The sequence below is a fragment of the Plectropomus leopardus genome, chromosome 22 (genome assembly GCF_008729295.1).
Source record: "Plectropomus leopardus isolate mb chromosome 22, YSFRI_Pleo_2.0, whole genome shotgun sequence".
Taxonomy (NCBI): domain Eukaryota; kingdom Metazoa; phylum Chordata; class Actinopteri; order Perciformes; family Serranidae; genus Plectropomus; species Plectropomus leopardus.
The window spans coordinates 8,539,486-8,554,307 of NC_056484.1; the positions used below are offsets into that span (position 1 = coordinate 8,539,486).

Below are 14,822 nucleotides of genomic sequence, written 5' to 3' on the forward strand. Positions count from 1 at the left end.
TTCAGGGCATTTTCTGTCTGCATCTGTGTTCATTTAACTGCAGCCCACTTCATAATCTGCCTGCATGTGTCAGCCTCCGATCTGAAAGAGAAGGAGTTGAGTTTTGTCTAAGACACCCAAGGATTTGAGGATGCTTTTCATTCTTCTGTCAATCTTAAAAAATGCTGGCTTCTAGTCCTTTATTCATCTTACATATCATACACCACATAATGGGCACTTTTATGCAAAGCGCTATATGGAAAAATTATGCATATTTAATCTGGGTGGCCACAATCGGAACAATCCTCAAATCCCTGTTATTCCGCCTGTCAAAAGCTCCATTCATATATTGAAACAAATGAGCTATATCACAAATTCTACCTGCCCTAACCCCACAATCCTAGCCTTGTTTTTGCAATTCATACACAGTTCCTTGACTGGTTATTCCATACTTGTCAATTTGCATCAGCTGTGGGTTTAGCCTCATCCTCCGCTGATAAGAGTGTTTGTTTTCCATACAAAGCTTCTGCAGCTAAGCTCTGATGACTAAGCTCATCAGTGCAGGTGGACTGGGGAGTTGTGCCAAAAGAGGGGAGAGGAGAGAGAAAAGGACAGGGGGGTGGGAGGGAGGAAGATTCCCACCCCCTTCTCCATTCAGAGTAAAGGTTAGGCCTAATGAGCTGTGGGCTTTAGTAAATAAAAACATTTGGAACATTTGCTGTTGTTTAACCCTGTGCAACCTGAGCCAATTGTCTTGATGCTTAAAAAAACATGGAAAGAAGCAGATGAGCAACTTAACAAGGAATGACCCAAAAATTAGCAAGAAGACCGCAAAAAGTCACCAGAAAATTACCTGAAATCAGAGGGGGAAAAAAAGAAAGAAAGACAAGTAACAGGACAAAAACAGTAAAAAATAAAAATAATAAATAAGAATGATCTAATTCCAATATATGATTATAAAAATAATAAATATGGTTTTATTTATATTTTTGCCTAGTTATTTGGTCACTTTCTAATGATTCTCTCTCGCTCTCTCTCTCCTGTTTTTGTTTCAGCTAATTTTCTTTTTTTTTTTGTTTTTGAAACAAACGTATGAAAGGTTTAAATGCTTTAGAAAAGCATCTGAAAGCGGCACAAAAAAAGTGATGTTGATCCAGGTTTTAAAAGGTTAAAAGAGATATGGTGGCAAGAGGTGGAGGGATTGTGGTGTACTGCAAGAAAAGAGGTTGTGTTTTCATTTAACTGTAATAACGCTGATAATGCTCATTACTGTGGCTGTGTTTACATGTGCTAAGAAATTATATATTTTATTTATGAACATTATACACTTTAACATAATCCACATGACATGTTCACGTTTACGTGAAAATGTATTTCATGTATGTTTTGTGAGTGACCTCTACTGCATATTTATATGGAATGTAATGTATGATTTATGCATGTACTACATAAAAGAAATCTCCAACAATACACTATAAGGCTTAAAAAATTACACAAATTCTAATGTCTGAGTCTAGTATTTCTGACATGAATTTTATACAAACGCCAAACATAAATGGATCTGAGACTGGCTTTTACCTTTTACTTTCATTGGCAAGACTGTTTCCAAATAGTAACCCACAATCACATACAACTATATAACTACGTATAGTCAGATATCACTTTGACTACTTTGTATTCATTTTATTTTGTCAAAAACAACATATACTTAATGCACATGTCCTAAACCTGCACATACACATGGGAAAACCTTGACAACAAGCAGTTGTAATATTTTGTCTGTTTTTTGTTTTTTTTTTACATGAAGTAACAAAACTTATTTGTGATAATACTTTGTACAACTACAAGCATGTCTTCTTTTTAACTGTGAGCAATCAGTAATACTAGTGGCACTACTAGCGAGCTCCCACCAGATGCAATTAATATACGAATAGCACGATTAACCAAAACAGACAAGATAGTCAAAAATATTATTTGCAATTAACCAGTTAACAGCTAACCTGTGACATTCCTGACCCAAATGTAGGCAAAATAGTCACATTGGATATTTACAACACTCAAGCAAATAGCATTTTTGGCTAAAGACACCTTAGAGTTAATAGCATCCACCATTTTTTAAATTGCATTGATCGCACACAGGCCCGAAGATTAATTTAAGGAAAATATTCACAGTTTAAATCTAGTAGCAACAAAGAACATTACTGCAATCATAACTGGTCGCACAGATACAATTCAGCCACACAGACTTAATCAAATCAACACATGATGACACATAAAACTACTGCTATGTTTACGTCATTTCAAAGTGTTGGCTTCCTGTATTTTCACAAAATCTGGCTACAATTCTTGCTTCATCAGATGTTTTTTGCCCGACACGAAAATTCTGCCTATAGGTGCTGCTAATGTGACTCAGAGGCGTGAGTCACGCATGCTACGACAAACCACAATAGTCAGGTTGTCATGGTGTGCGCTGCTTAGGGCTCTGTTGGCCGGCACCCATATCCTTTGTGACACCCCATCGTCTCCTCCTCACAGTACAGTCTATCGTCTCTCCTCTGTTTTGGGTCTGTCCTACACTACACGTATGTAATCTGTCTTGTTTCTCTAGATCTATCTGTTTGTTTGTGCTCATTTGTGCTTCTTATGTTGTTGTAGGATAGAAACTGTTTGTTATTGTGCTTGGATGCATGTGTGTATTTGTTGATTTTAAATGTTGACTCCCTGTGAGCCGGTTCGCAGCCTCAGATCCTCAGGTGAGTCTTCATGCCGTCCCAAAGGTAAGGCTTAAAGCGAAAGGATGTGCCTTTGCCATCAGGGCTGTCGGCTTTGGAACAACAACTCTTAAAACCCATTTTGTATAGACCTGCTCTTATGTAATGCCGTCTTTTCAATTTTTTTTTTAACATATTTTATTTATGGTTTAATTATCTTTTTCCCTTTTATTTGTGGTTTTATCGCTTTTATTACAGTTATTTTATATTGACATTTTGCATCCTGCATCTTGCATTATTTGTGCTCTTGTTTTAATTTTATCCAAACTTTACCCTTGTTTCATCGTGCTTGTGTTCAGTAGGATTGATTGGCTTTCTGTTGTTGTATTGCCTTTTACATATCTATGTTTTTAAAGGTGCTATAAAAATAAAAATGTTATTATTATTATTCTTATTATTATTATTATTACTACATTTTTATTGAATTAAAGATTATTAAAAAGGGGCAGTTTTTCACGAGGATCTTTTTTTCCTGTTTTGAAGCTTAATTATGATCTATGGTTCATGCAGCTTAAGCTCCAATTATGGATACAGTAACGGTGATTGCATCTGTGCCCAGTGTACTCTGAAAGTGACGTAAATATTAACCATACCCAATATTGTATTATAATGTTTTATAGGGAGTTTACTTACCTTTATAGGAACCACTACATTACTAAAGGTATACAGCTGAGAAAGTGTTTCACTAACCAGAAGATTGTGCTTTTGCTGTGATAGATCAATGTTGGCTCTGGCCTTAATTATTTAACACTGTGAGGCTATGCAGAAGACATGATCCCAGCTACTTCATATAGTTTTATTTTTTTCACATTCTCTTATTTAACACCTTATTACTATTACTATAACAATTATTATTATTATTATTATGACCTTTCTACTGAATTATAGAAGAATAAAAAGGGGAAGTTTGTCACTAGGATCTTGCGTCTCTATCTGTCAGTCCAACAAGTGGCTTCCAGTTGCACTCCCTTATCCATTTTCTATCCAATAAAGATGAAAGCCACAACTTTAAACACGATGAAAAAAAGCTAATCCACTCTCCTCTCTGGTTTTTTAATGCATGGAAATGATTTTTGGAGGTGAGGCCATTTCCTAATCCAGGCTCTGCTGTTGCCCATACCAATTGAATATCAATTTCTAGGGAGAAAGTAAGAGTCAGACACTCCATCCACAACTTTTCAACTCTGATCAGAAGCTCTCCTGTCACTCTGGTAAAGCCTGTATTCAAGGAGAGCGAGAGCAGCAACCGTCAGGATGTAAACACAACAGCCTGTGCTAACTAGATGAGGCCGGTGCCAGAAAGTGTGCGCTGTCAAATGTCTGTGTGTCTCCGCCTGCCTGTCCTTGCCTCTCTGTCTCACCAGGGCTCACGGCTGGCACACAAAATGTCTTGGCTTTTTTCCTCCTAGTGCTAGAGGCTCAGTGGCTAAAATGTGGCCCTTGCTAAGCATGCAAGCACCAGTAAATTAGAAAAGGGATAATTGGAAATCATTCTGGAGTGGAGCTAGAGGGCGAGCTGTGTTAAAAAGGAAGAGAAGCGGACGTTTGCAGTGCCGGAGGACAGTTCATTTCAATCACAACAATTTCTGAAACAATGGTAAACCACTTGTCACGGCTTATACAAGGTTCTTGACTTGGTAAACAAGGCAACAAGACAGCGTTCATTCATCCTGTGTGCGCAATCACTCAGGGAAAACATGAATATAATATGAACCGAGCAGCATTCACACCGCCAAATTAACTAAAATACTTCTCCAACAAACAGACCAAAGCATTGCACCCACACACACCTTTAGTGTCTAAAAATACCATCCATTTTCAAGCCTTCCAAGGTGGCCGTGTGGGGGACTCTGTGGGTTGCCTGGTGCTACAGAAATACCCTTTTAAAGGAGGGAATATGAAAGAGGGAACACAAAAGAGCCAGAGAGAGAGGGAAAGGGAGCGAGGAAGAGATGCCCTGCAGTAGCTTGTGTTCTCCCCTCTGTGGATCTTTTGTGGCTGAGACTATTTTTGTACACTTCAGCCTCCTGGGCAAGCGATGGCAAAGCTGTGAGGCAACTGGACTGTACGGGCCAGATACAGACTAACCTGGATTACACACAGAATGAAACCAAACTACAGTATGAAAACAGATTCATATCACAGCTGCAAGATGAGAACGAAGAGGAGAATATAAGCAAGACCAGGCTATGGTTTTGAGAGCGCCTTGGTGTGTGTATGTGTGTGTGTGTGTGTGACAGTCAGATGATACCAGAGGCTGTTAGTGTTGTGTGTATTGTATGTATGACCATGGAGCATGGCTTTATCTGCCAGTGCAGACTCAAGAGGGTTCAGACTGTGGGAGGGTATTGTTATTCTGTGGGTACTACCACAGAATAACAATGAGGGAGGAGGACACAGGAAACACCACGTAGTGAGTGGTGTTGGGATACCGAGCCTCAAAGATGTAAGGATGCGCAGGGCCTATTAACAAAACATGCAAGCACAAACACACACTGAAAACTACGAATTAACACTCCGACATTCACTGGAGAACACAGATAACCTTAACTATCTTCTACTACTTCTTTCCCATTGCTAGTAGACCATAGCCGTGTACACAACTACACAAGTATGTTTTTCTGCATTTTTTGTGGTGTGTCATGTTTGATGGACAGGCCGGAAAAAAAATTAGTGAAACAGTAGAAAGCAGCATGAAGGTCAATGAAAATGTTACAGTGGTTACTTCTTTTTTATATCTCTTTTTATTGAATAGGTCAATTCTCTCTCTTAAAATCAGAGCTAGGTTGATATATTACAGCAAAGCACAATCTTCTATTGAAATACTTTCTAAGCTGTATACCTATCGTAATGTAGTGGTTACTATAAAGGTAAGTAAAAATTATATCACTCAAACATTATATTACAGTATTGGGTATGGTTAATATTTATGTCAGACTTGTAGAGTATACTGGGCACAGGTGCAATCACCCTTAACTATATCACTGTATCTATAATTGGATCTTAAACTGCATGAACCATGGATTATCACTACGCCTCAAAACAGGAAAAAAAAGTGACTCCAAATTTTCCACAGAGTTTGGCAAGAAAGGTAAGATTTAATTGGTTCTCCTTGGTGGAGGTGATACAGGCTGTATCGTGCAGCCTCCTCTCTCAGCCTGGATCCTTTCATTCGAGCTTGTTAGCAAAGTGGTGCCTCTCCCATTTTACGTAAGACTTCCCCAACGAGCACACTCATTACTGATAAGGGCAACATGACATGGAGCCTGAGCTACAGTAACATCGCTCAGCAGCGGCACTAGACACACACATCTACAGACTTCCCCTACATCAAAGGGAACGACAGCGAGAAAGGCAAAGGGATAGCACCACTGAGGAAGAGTCTGACACAGAGAAAACACTGTGTTTAAGAAGAGGATAAGCACCAAAAAAACTACTGGTATTAAGTGTGTCTCTTCCAGGCCTTATAAAAATTAAAGAATATAGGAAAAGGGGACATAAAACTGCAGGGAAATGATATTGAGATTCTGCAAAAATGTCACAGAAAATCATGAGGGAAAATGACAAAGATGGAGGGCTGTGATGGAGAGAGAGGAAGGAAGAAAGAGAAAACCCATGACGGTGAGTGCTTTTCTTTCCAGGGGGCCCCATTTTCACGACTCATATTGATGAGGATTACGCACAGGCACTTGAGACCAGGATCAAGCCTTGATAGAAATGACAGGCTTCCTGTTGCCTTTAAATCCTTTTAAGAGGAAGATTAGGCCTACACACGCACACGTGTTGGCACATTAAGAATGCGTGTACCCTTAACCTTCAATATTTTAATGGACATATACACTGTAAAATCTGACAAGTTGATCTTACTTTGAAAAGTAAAGGAAAAAGATTGCTTCTAAAAAGGTAAGTAAATGTAGCAATTAGTCTTGAGTTCAGTCCTACCTTACCTAATGTCTTCGTGTCATAATTAAGTTTACCTAAAATTTAGTTGTATTTACTTAATTTTGTGAAGTTGTTGCAACTTACAAATGACAAGTTTACTTAAATGAATCTTTCAAAGTTTTAGAAACCTCAGTAAACCAAGTTTACCGTGTTATATAACTGTATTCTGCTCGTTGCAAATTAGTCAATCATATTTGTGTTTTTTTAAACATGTTTACAAATAAGAACTTGCAGATCTCCTAAATTCATCATTGGCAAAAGCCTCTTTGTTGCATACAAAGTTACATCAGACTAACTTAGTTTACTGAAGTTGCTAAACTTAACAATGGGATGTAAAGTAAACATAAATCAAGACTGATAGCTATATAAACATTTCTTTTATAAAGGCAATCATTTTTTAAGATTATTTTAAGTCAGATCAACTTGTACGATTTTGAAGTGTTGATTAAAGTCAAACAGAATGGATTAAGTCTGAAGTCTGATTTCTGAATTTATTAAAAAGTGGATTTGTTTTGGTTGTTTAATTAAACGTATATTTACTCATTTTTGTCATGTTGTTACAACCTAAAAAATGGCCAGTGAAATCAACAAGTGCCACTTAAGTAAACACAGTTAGTCTAACTGAACAGTTTGTGTTCACTCATCAGAATTTTGGAAACTGATCGCTATAAATGAATAAAGGTACAACAACAAATAATCATTAGTTTGCAGGATTATTTTTGAATTTCATAATATCACAATATTTTGTGAAAACAAATGAAATTATATAATCAAAACAAGTCCACTTTTGAACTGTAGGAAAACAAAATCTAGAAATATTCAGACTAAATCTGTCCCTGACTCTATTTAACATTTAAGCACACGTAAAAAAAAAAAGTTAATTGCACTTGTCATTTTTTAAGTTGCAATAACTTCACAAAATTAGGTAAAATCAACAATATTTTAATTAAATGAAACAGTTGCACATAAATTTCACTTAATTTAAGACTGATAGTTATATTAACTTGCTTTTTTTCAAGACAATCTCTTTCCTGGATTATTTTACAGCAAAATCAACTTGTCAGACTACTTTGTAAACTCTCACATGCACACACACACATATTATAATGATGAACAATCATTAAAACAAGCAACACACCTGCAGCGTGCAAGCTCCCACCAGCCTGCTCAGTCTCAGTCACACCCAACTAAATCAACAGTCTAAAAAAAAAAACATACTGCGTAGTTCCCACATACGCACACTCTGACCTACTCACATGCGTCAGCAATACCCCTACTGACAGCCGACATTGTGACAGAGAATGACACAGAAGCGAGGCACAGTATTAGGGGGCAGATGACTCAACCAGGGTGTGTGTCTTCTACAGCTGTACTCCAAATGGTACTGCTTCATTAAGAGTTTACTATTCTAGCTCATTTGAATCCTTCTATTATCAATTGCATTTAGTCCCAGATGGTTTGAAAATGATTTATCCTTCTTGTATCAATTTGTAGCGACATCATTCTTAAAAACAAAACTGAGCTGACGGCTCTGTCTTTAAGACGAGATGGTGTTGAAAGGACTAATCTATACCCAATTAGAGCATCAGTGGCTTGGATGCCCATCTCTCCAGTATAATTACAATTTTCCCCATGCTTGGCCTCAGTTAGGTGATTGTGCAGTTCAGCTCCTCATTACACCACCAAGTGTGTGCAATTAAGAGCAGCAGAAAAGGACAAGAATCCAAAAACTTGACAGAACTTGAGTCTTTAGTAGTGGTGTCACTGTTAACTGCTTCCTGGCAGAAAATGAGTAGATCAGTAGCATTCTCACATCTGTTACAATAAATATGAAGCTACATCCAACAGGAGGTTAGCTGGAAACGGGGATACAGCTAGGCTGGCTCTTTAAGCTAAGCTAAGCTAAGCTAAGCTAAGCTAAGCTAACCAGCTGCTGGTTGTAGCCTTACGTTTAACGGATAGATATGAGAGTGGTTTCAATCTTCTCATCCAAATGAAAAGAAAGGGAATAAAGCATTTCGTAAAATGTCAAATGATTTCTTTGAAAGTTCAGACTGCACTACACTGATATACAAAACCTATTTATTCTTATTTTACATAGGTTTCACCTTCACAACTGACGACTACTTATAGAAAGTAAAGGAAAGTTTTTATTTCTTAGAAGTTAATGTTTTGCCACATTTTTTTCTTTTACAAAATAATACTTGATTTCCTTTAACAATTAAGCATTTCCAAAAATAAGACACAAATAAATGTGCATTTTTACTTTTTTAAATTTATTTATTTATTTTGGGGAATTTGATTTTGATTTAAAATATCCTTCACATAATAGAGATGGCTGTCTTGATTAGGAATCTAAAAATGGAATTAAATCTGGAAATGGACTTAAATCATGGTGTTTTCTTCTTTTTTTCCTTCATCTTCTCCTTCTTCTTCTTCTATTTACTATTAATTAATTAATTAATTTGTTTATACCTTTCAAATTTTATCAATCCTTTTGTCTGCTTATCTGCTAATTAGTCTTTTTCGCTTGTATTTTTATTTCTCACTTTTAGGCATTTCATTTTGTTGTAATTAATTATTGCCAAAACAGGGTTGAAGCAAAGCTTGAAACTATATTTTGTGTAAATCTTCTGGCTGCCAATAAAAATACAAAAAAAAAAGGTATTTCCTGTACATAGATACAGTAGAGTCCATTGCCAGCTTAGTCACAAAAGGTTCTTCACTGAGCCAGAAATACACAGGAGATTATCAAAGGTACACTTAAACCACCAGGTAACAAAGTAGCTGACACGTGCAGCAGGATAGAGCTGCTAGTTGACAAAACACGTGATGTGCTCCGACTTGCATGACCATGTCAAGAGGATCAAACATCGTACTGTAAGTAAGCAACAGCTTCAATTATTTCTACCATCTATGACTTATAATTTTCAATGGATGTGTAGATTATGACTGGCATATAGACAATTTTTAGACAATTCTTTATATGGACCATTAAGTGGGTGTCACATATATATAGCATATCCTTTGCCTGCACGCTGAGAAACCACTCAACTGAAAGTTTTTGGCCTCTTTTCCCACAATATACTGATCCTACACCAGAGTACCATCTGTTCTGTGGAACTCAACGCAGCCTTGTGATGTTGCTCACATATGAGATGAAACACCATGGTAACACCAGCAAACCAGTACCCGCACCTCGGAAGATAAGGCAAGCTAAGAAAATGACTCTCACAGACACAAACACGCAACATAGAAAGCATCATCTAAATCATACAAGCAGGTGTCCAATTTCCTAAGAAAATAACCGTCAATAGGGAGATATCTTTGGCCATACAAGAACACGCACAAGCAGACAAGGTTACAAACACATATACTGTACACACACATGCTGAGTGTTGAGTTTCAGAGTCAAGTGTCAATTGTTTGAAGTGCTCTCTGATGATGAGACGTCCATTTAACAAGCTAATTTATCTCTCTGGCTGACCTCTCCACTAAAGACAGCTTGATCGTAATGACATTTTAAAATGAAGCATAACTGACCACATCCATTCATTCAGTGGTCAAATGTGTGCAGATGTCTATTCGGGGTAAACTGATGTACGACTAATAATATCCTCCTTTCAGAGTACTTTGCAAGATGCTAGTGGGGAAGAGCTGAAAATTCCTGATGGTATCTTTACAGTGACCTATTTCAATGAAACATCTAGAGGATGTTTGCGTTCTATTTATACACGACAGATTGCATAAATTACGGGTAGGTGCAGTGTGTTGAAAGCACAAAGAGAAGCTGTAAAGTTAAAGAAAACTGTTCTTACCTCTCCTAAATGGGGAGTCGGATTAAATCCACAAAGATTACAAACTGTCTTCTTGCACTCGGTGCAGAAGCTGTAGTTTGGAGCATCTGCCGATCCGACGTTCAGGTCCACATTACAGAGAGGGCAGCTTTCCTTGGTGGTTGGGGCAGGTGCAGGTGCAGGTGCGGCGACTGGCGCCTTCTCTTCCTGCTCCACAGAAATGGTTCTGGGCGGTTTCTTGGACTTAGCAGGCGGAGTGTCAGGAGCAGAGTCCGAATCAGGAGGAGACCCAGGTGCAGAGAAGGGGGAGTCAGGTGGTGAGCCAGGGCCAGAATCCGGAGGGGAACCTGGTCCAGAATCTTGCGGTGACCCCTTTGGAGATCCTGGAGCCTTCTCCTCCTCTCCAGTGACAAGATTGGTGGCAGAACTCAGCAGTGACGATCCAAAGCTGAACATCTGAGAAGCACCGGCGGGAGGTTTTGCTGATTCTGCCAACCCTCCAAAACCTCCAAACAACTTCCCCGCCACTGACTCCTCCTGCTTTGGCGCGGCCTGGGATTGAGGCTTCGACGATTCCATCAAACCGCCAAAACCACCAAACAGTTTCCCTGTGACGGACTCAGCAGCTTGTGAAGCAGCTGCTGGAGGTTTGGCTGCGTCCGTCAATCCTCCGAGACTGATACCTCCCAATCCGCCAAAAAAGCTGGACTCCTGTTTGGGTTTAGCTGGAGACTGTTGGGGACTGGACTTCGGTTGAATGGGGCGTCCTGTCTTGGGGTCAATTTTGGGCGATCCACCCAATGATGAACCGGGGGAGAGCGGCCCAGGAGAGGTAGGACCTGGGGATTTCTGCCTTGGCGTGGTTGGCGGCGTTAACCCTTGATCGGTGGTACTCTGCTGCTTTATCAGCAGCTTGCCAGGCTTGCCAGGTGCCTGTCTCTGCGGTGAGGGCGGGGCCGAGCCTTGTTTGGGCTTTGTCATGCCAGGGGGATCCATACCTCCCATCGCTCGCTGCATCTGGCAGTTCAGACACAGCCACTCTTTACCCTGTGCAGCAAGCAAACGATTGGTTAGTTTTGATTCTCTGCAAAATAAAACATGATGTCCTACTTAATATAATGTTGGAAACCACTTGTCTTGAAAAGGAAAGTAAATATAACTATAAATCTATTTATGTTTACTTTACATCTAATTGCTAAGTTTACTTGGAATTTTGGTGCAATTTTGCAACTTAAAAATGAGAACCTTTTTCTTTCTAAATGTTAGCAACTTCAGTAAACCAAGTTAGTCTGACTGAACTTGATCATGACAAAGTTAATTTTGCCAATGACAAAGTTAGGAGATCTGCAAGTTCTGTTTTGTTAACATGTTTAAGAAAACACCTAGCAACCTAGAAAGATTGATATTATTAAACGTGTCGTTTTTAAGTTCCAACAACTTAACAAAATTAACCCGCTGAAACCTGGGTCGACATCACTTTTCGTGAGCTGCATACAGACGCCTTTTACAGGTATGTAAACCTCTGAAACGTGAGCCAACTGGTTTGATGTCTTTCAAAAGTGTGGGGGGAAAAGACAATCCGAAATTCTGCAAGAAATGTCCTGCAACATGCAAGAAAATTGTAAATGATGAAAATGAGAAAGAGGAAGAGAGAATTATCAAAATTTTAAAATAAATAAATAAATAAAAAATTATGGTAAAATACATAGTTACATCTATCATTACTTAAAATTATATGTCAGAGAGAATATACAAAAATGTATTTCCATTTTGTATTTCTCTATGCTTTTTGGGGTAATTTTCTAGTAACTTTTTAAAAATTTTCTTGCTCATTTTTTTTGTCATTCTTGTAAAGTTGCTCATTGCCAATTTTCTCAGGTTCAAAAAGGTTAAGTAAATATAACTACATTTTAACTAAAGTTAACAATTAGATATGAAGTTAGCATGAGTTAAGATTAATAGTTATATTTACTGCCATTTTTCAAGGCAATCGGTTTCCTATTCTTTTTTTTAAATGTCAGTAAAATCGACTCGTCAGATTTTACTGCGCTGGAACAAATCTCTGCACTGTTATGAGAGCAGACATCAATGGCGTTTGTAATTACAATATATACACAGGCAAGCGTAACCAACTAAACCTCTAAAATATCTGTTTTCTTTTTGTTAAGCGTAAAAAACAGACAAATTCAGAGACATGTCTGCTAATTAGTGTTTCGAATCATGTTGAATTTCCCAAGCTAAATGCTTCCTACAACATGAAAGAATTCAAATCTGGCAGCAGTTACATAAATACTAATCAGTCACACAAAATAATGATATTAAATGTTTGTTTCTAACTAAATTAGAATAAAAGCAGTGGAATATTCTCAGCAGACTGTTAGCAGAAAGACAAACACTCGTCATGTATCAACGATGTTTGTTTTTGTTCACAGGTACTGTAAATATTAGACCATCCGAAACAGTTGCATTTCATTGTCTCAGTTCTGACCGTAAAAACACCTGCTCCCAAAAAAAGCCTGGCTACACCACAGTGCTCTTTGTTTACGGGGTGTCTCTGTTTCCACTGTGTGCAAACCACAGTATTTAAAAGGGTCAGTGTTGACAATTTGATCACTATCTAGAACAGGACAATGTGTCTCATGAAACGTGAGCAGAACAAATTTGTGTGTAAACTGTTCTCAAAAGGAAATTGATGAGTATTACGCCATTCATCAATACATTGGTAGCCCTAACAAAATCTCACCTACTTCTGACTGCTCATCGTGCTTGTGTAAAAAACATAATGCACATAAATATTGATTGTCATATAAGAAAATAAAAGCTAATGTTAAACATGACAAAAGACTAGAAATACAACACATTTAACTATTTAAGATTCAGATTAGGTTTCATATCGAACCATATAGGTTTAACTTTCTGGATGATGAGTTAATGGCATCTGTTAGTTCCCTCCCGGCCGCCCCAATAACACCACTAACAGAAGATTTTTTTCTTCTCTTTTCAACTCAATTTTTACTGAAAATAACTTCAATCTCAGCTTTGGAAAACTTTTTTTCTCTCTCTCACTTTCTTTATTTGCATGATGTTCACAGGTCAACAAGATGCACCCATCCACATCCACAATGACCTCCTTTTAAGGTGGTCACTAGCTTTATATTGGCTGGGATGTCTGCTAATTACTGACAAGCAGGAGTGCACTGTAAATGTATGATTGATCAGCATTTATGAACATAAACGTGTGCCTACGATTAACTCCAAGTTCATGAATCCAGTGTACGTTTTTTAGTTTTAAAATCTACTTACAGATATACTAACATTTCATGAATGAGACTCAATTTGTGGAGATTTTGTGTGTAACGGTACTTATTGCCTCATTGTCCATGTCAACAACGATGAGGACAGTTCAACTACCATTTAACATACACAGCATACCGTAACTGCAAACAGAATCAAATTCAGAGACTCAAATCAAAAGAAAAGAAAATTCACTTCCTGAACTGATCGATCGGCTAAAGAAATGACCCCATTTTTTATCTGCATGATAATAAACCTCAAGAAGAGGCTGAAGGAGAAGGAACCAGTCTTTCTGCTGTGCTGTAATCACAGCCCACCAGCGTTTCAGTGTCCATGTGTGACGGAGTGTCCTCACTGGCTGGCACAGTGTCTTCCTGTGGCCATGACATGAGTCACCTTGATCAACATTCCCTGGGCCCATATGGTCCCTCTGTTCCTCAAATCATGAGCCACTCTTATGAGGCCAGGCTTAGAGATCAGGCTAGTTTACTCATTGCGTTTTTGCCCAATGTTTTTAAAAGGAATCGCACCAATTTACTCCGGCTGCTGACAGCAGCACAAGAAAAGTGATGTCACTCCAGGGTTAAACTCTTACTTTTGTTAAAAACAAAAACACATTACTCTCAATACTCGAGTGAATAAGCTTGTGGGATTAGATTTGAATTCAATATAATTTGATTTATGATGTATTTTTACAGGGACAGTGCACAATTAATTGCACTAGAGTTAGCTTGTAGATAATTTCATCTGTTGTCCCTGGGCAGGTAAACAAAAAACACTACACAGCATTTAGCCTACACTACCATTTTTGCAGTGTCATGTGTATTGTGCAAATTTTTATATTTTACGTGCAAAAAATTAAACACTTTGTTACCTTTTACACCCCGTGCTATCAATAACACAAACTGTATCATTAGATAAATGCCAGCATCTGACTGGACTTTTCTTTAGCCACTGGACATTTAGCATTTAGAAAACTGCTCCTTATAAAAAATACAAAACCCTCCATCAGTGCAGGAACTTACTGAGAAAACCATAA

The 14,822-nt window shown here is 38.1% G+C and overlaps 1 protein-coding gene across 1 annotated transcript in view; it reads right to left on the minus strand.

The window, feature by feature from the left end:
• pcloa (piccolo presynaptic cytomatrix protein a) overlaps positions 1-14,822 on the minus strand; it is a 66,967-nt gene that overhangs the window by 48,217 nt on the left and 3,928 nt on the right. Inside the window, exon 3 of the mRNA XM_042511151.1 lies at positions 10,511-11,536. Coding sequence (XP_042367085.1) covers positions 10,511-11,536 — 1,026 coding nt within the window. The remainder of the gene's footprint in view (positions 1-10,510; positions 11,537-14,822) is intronic.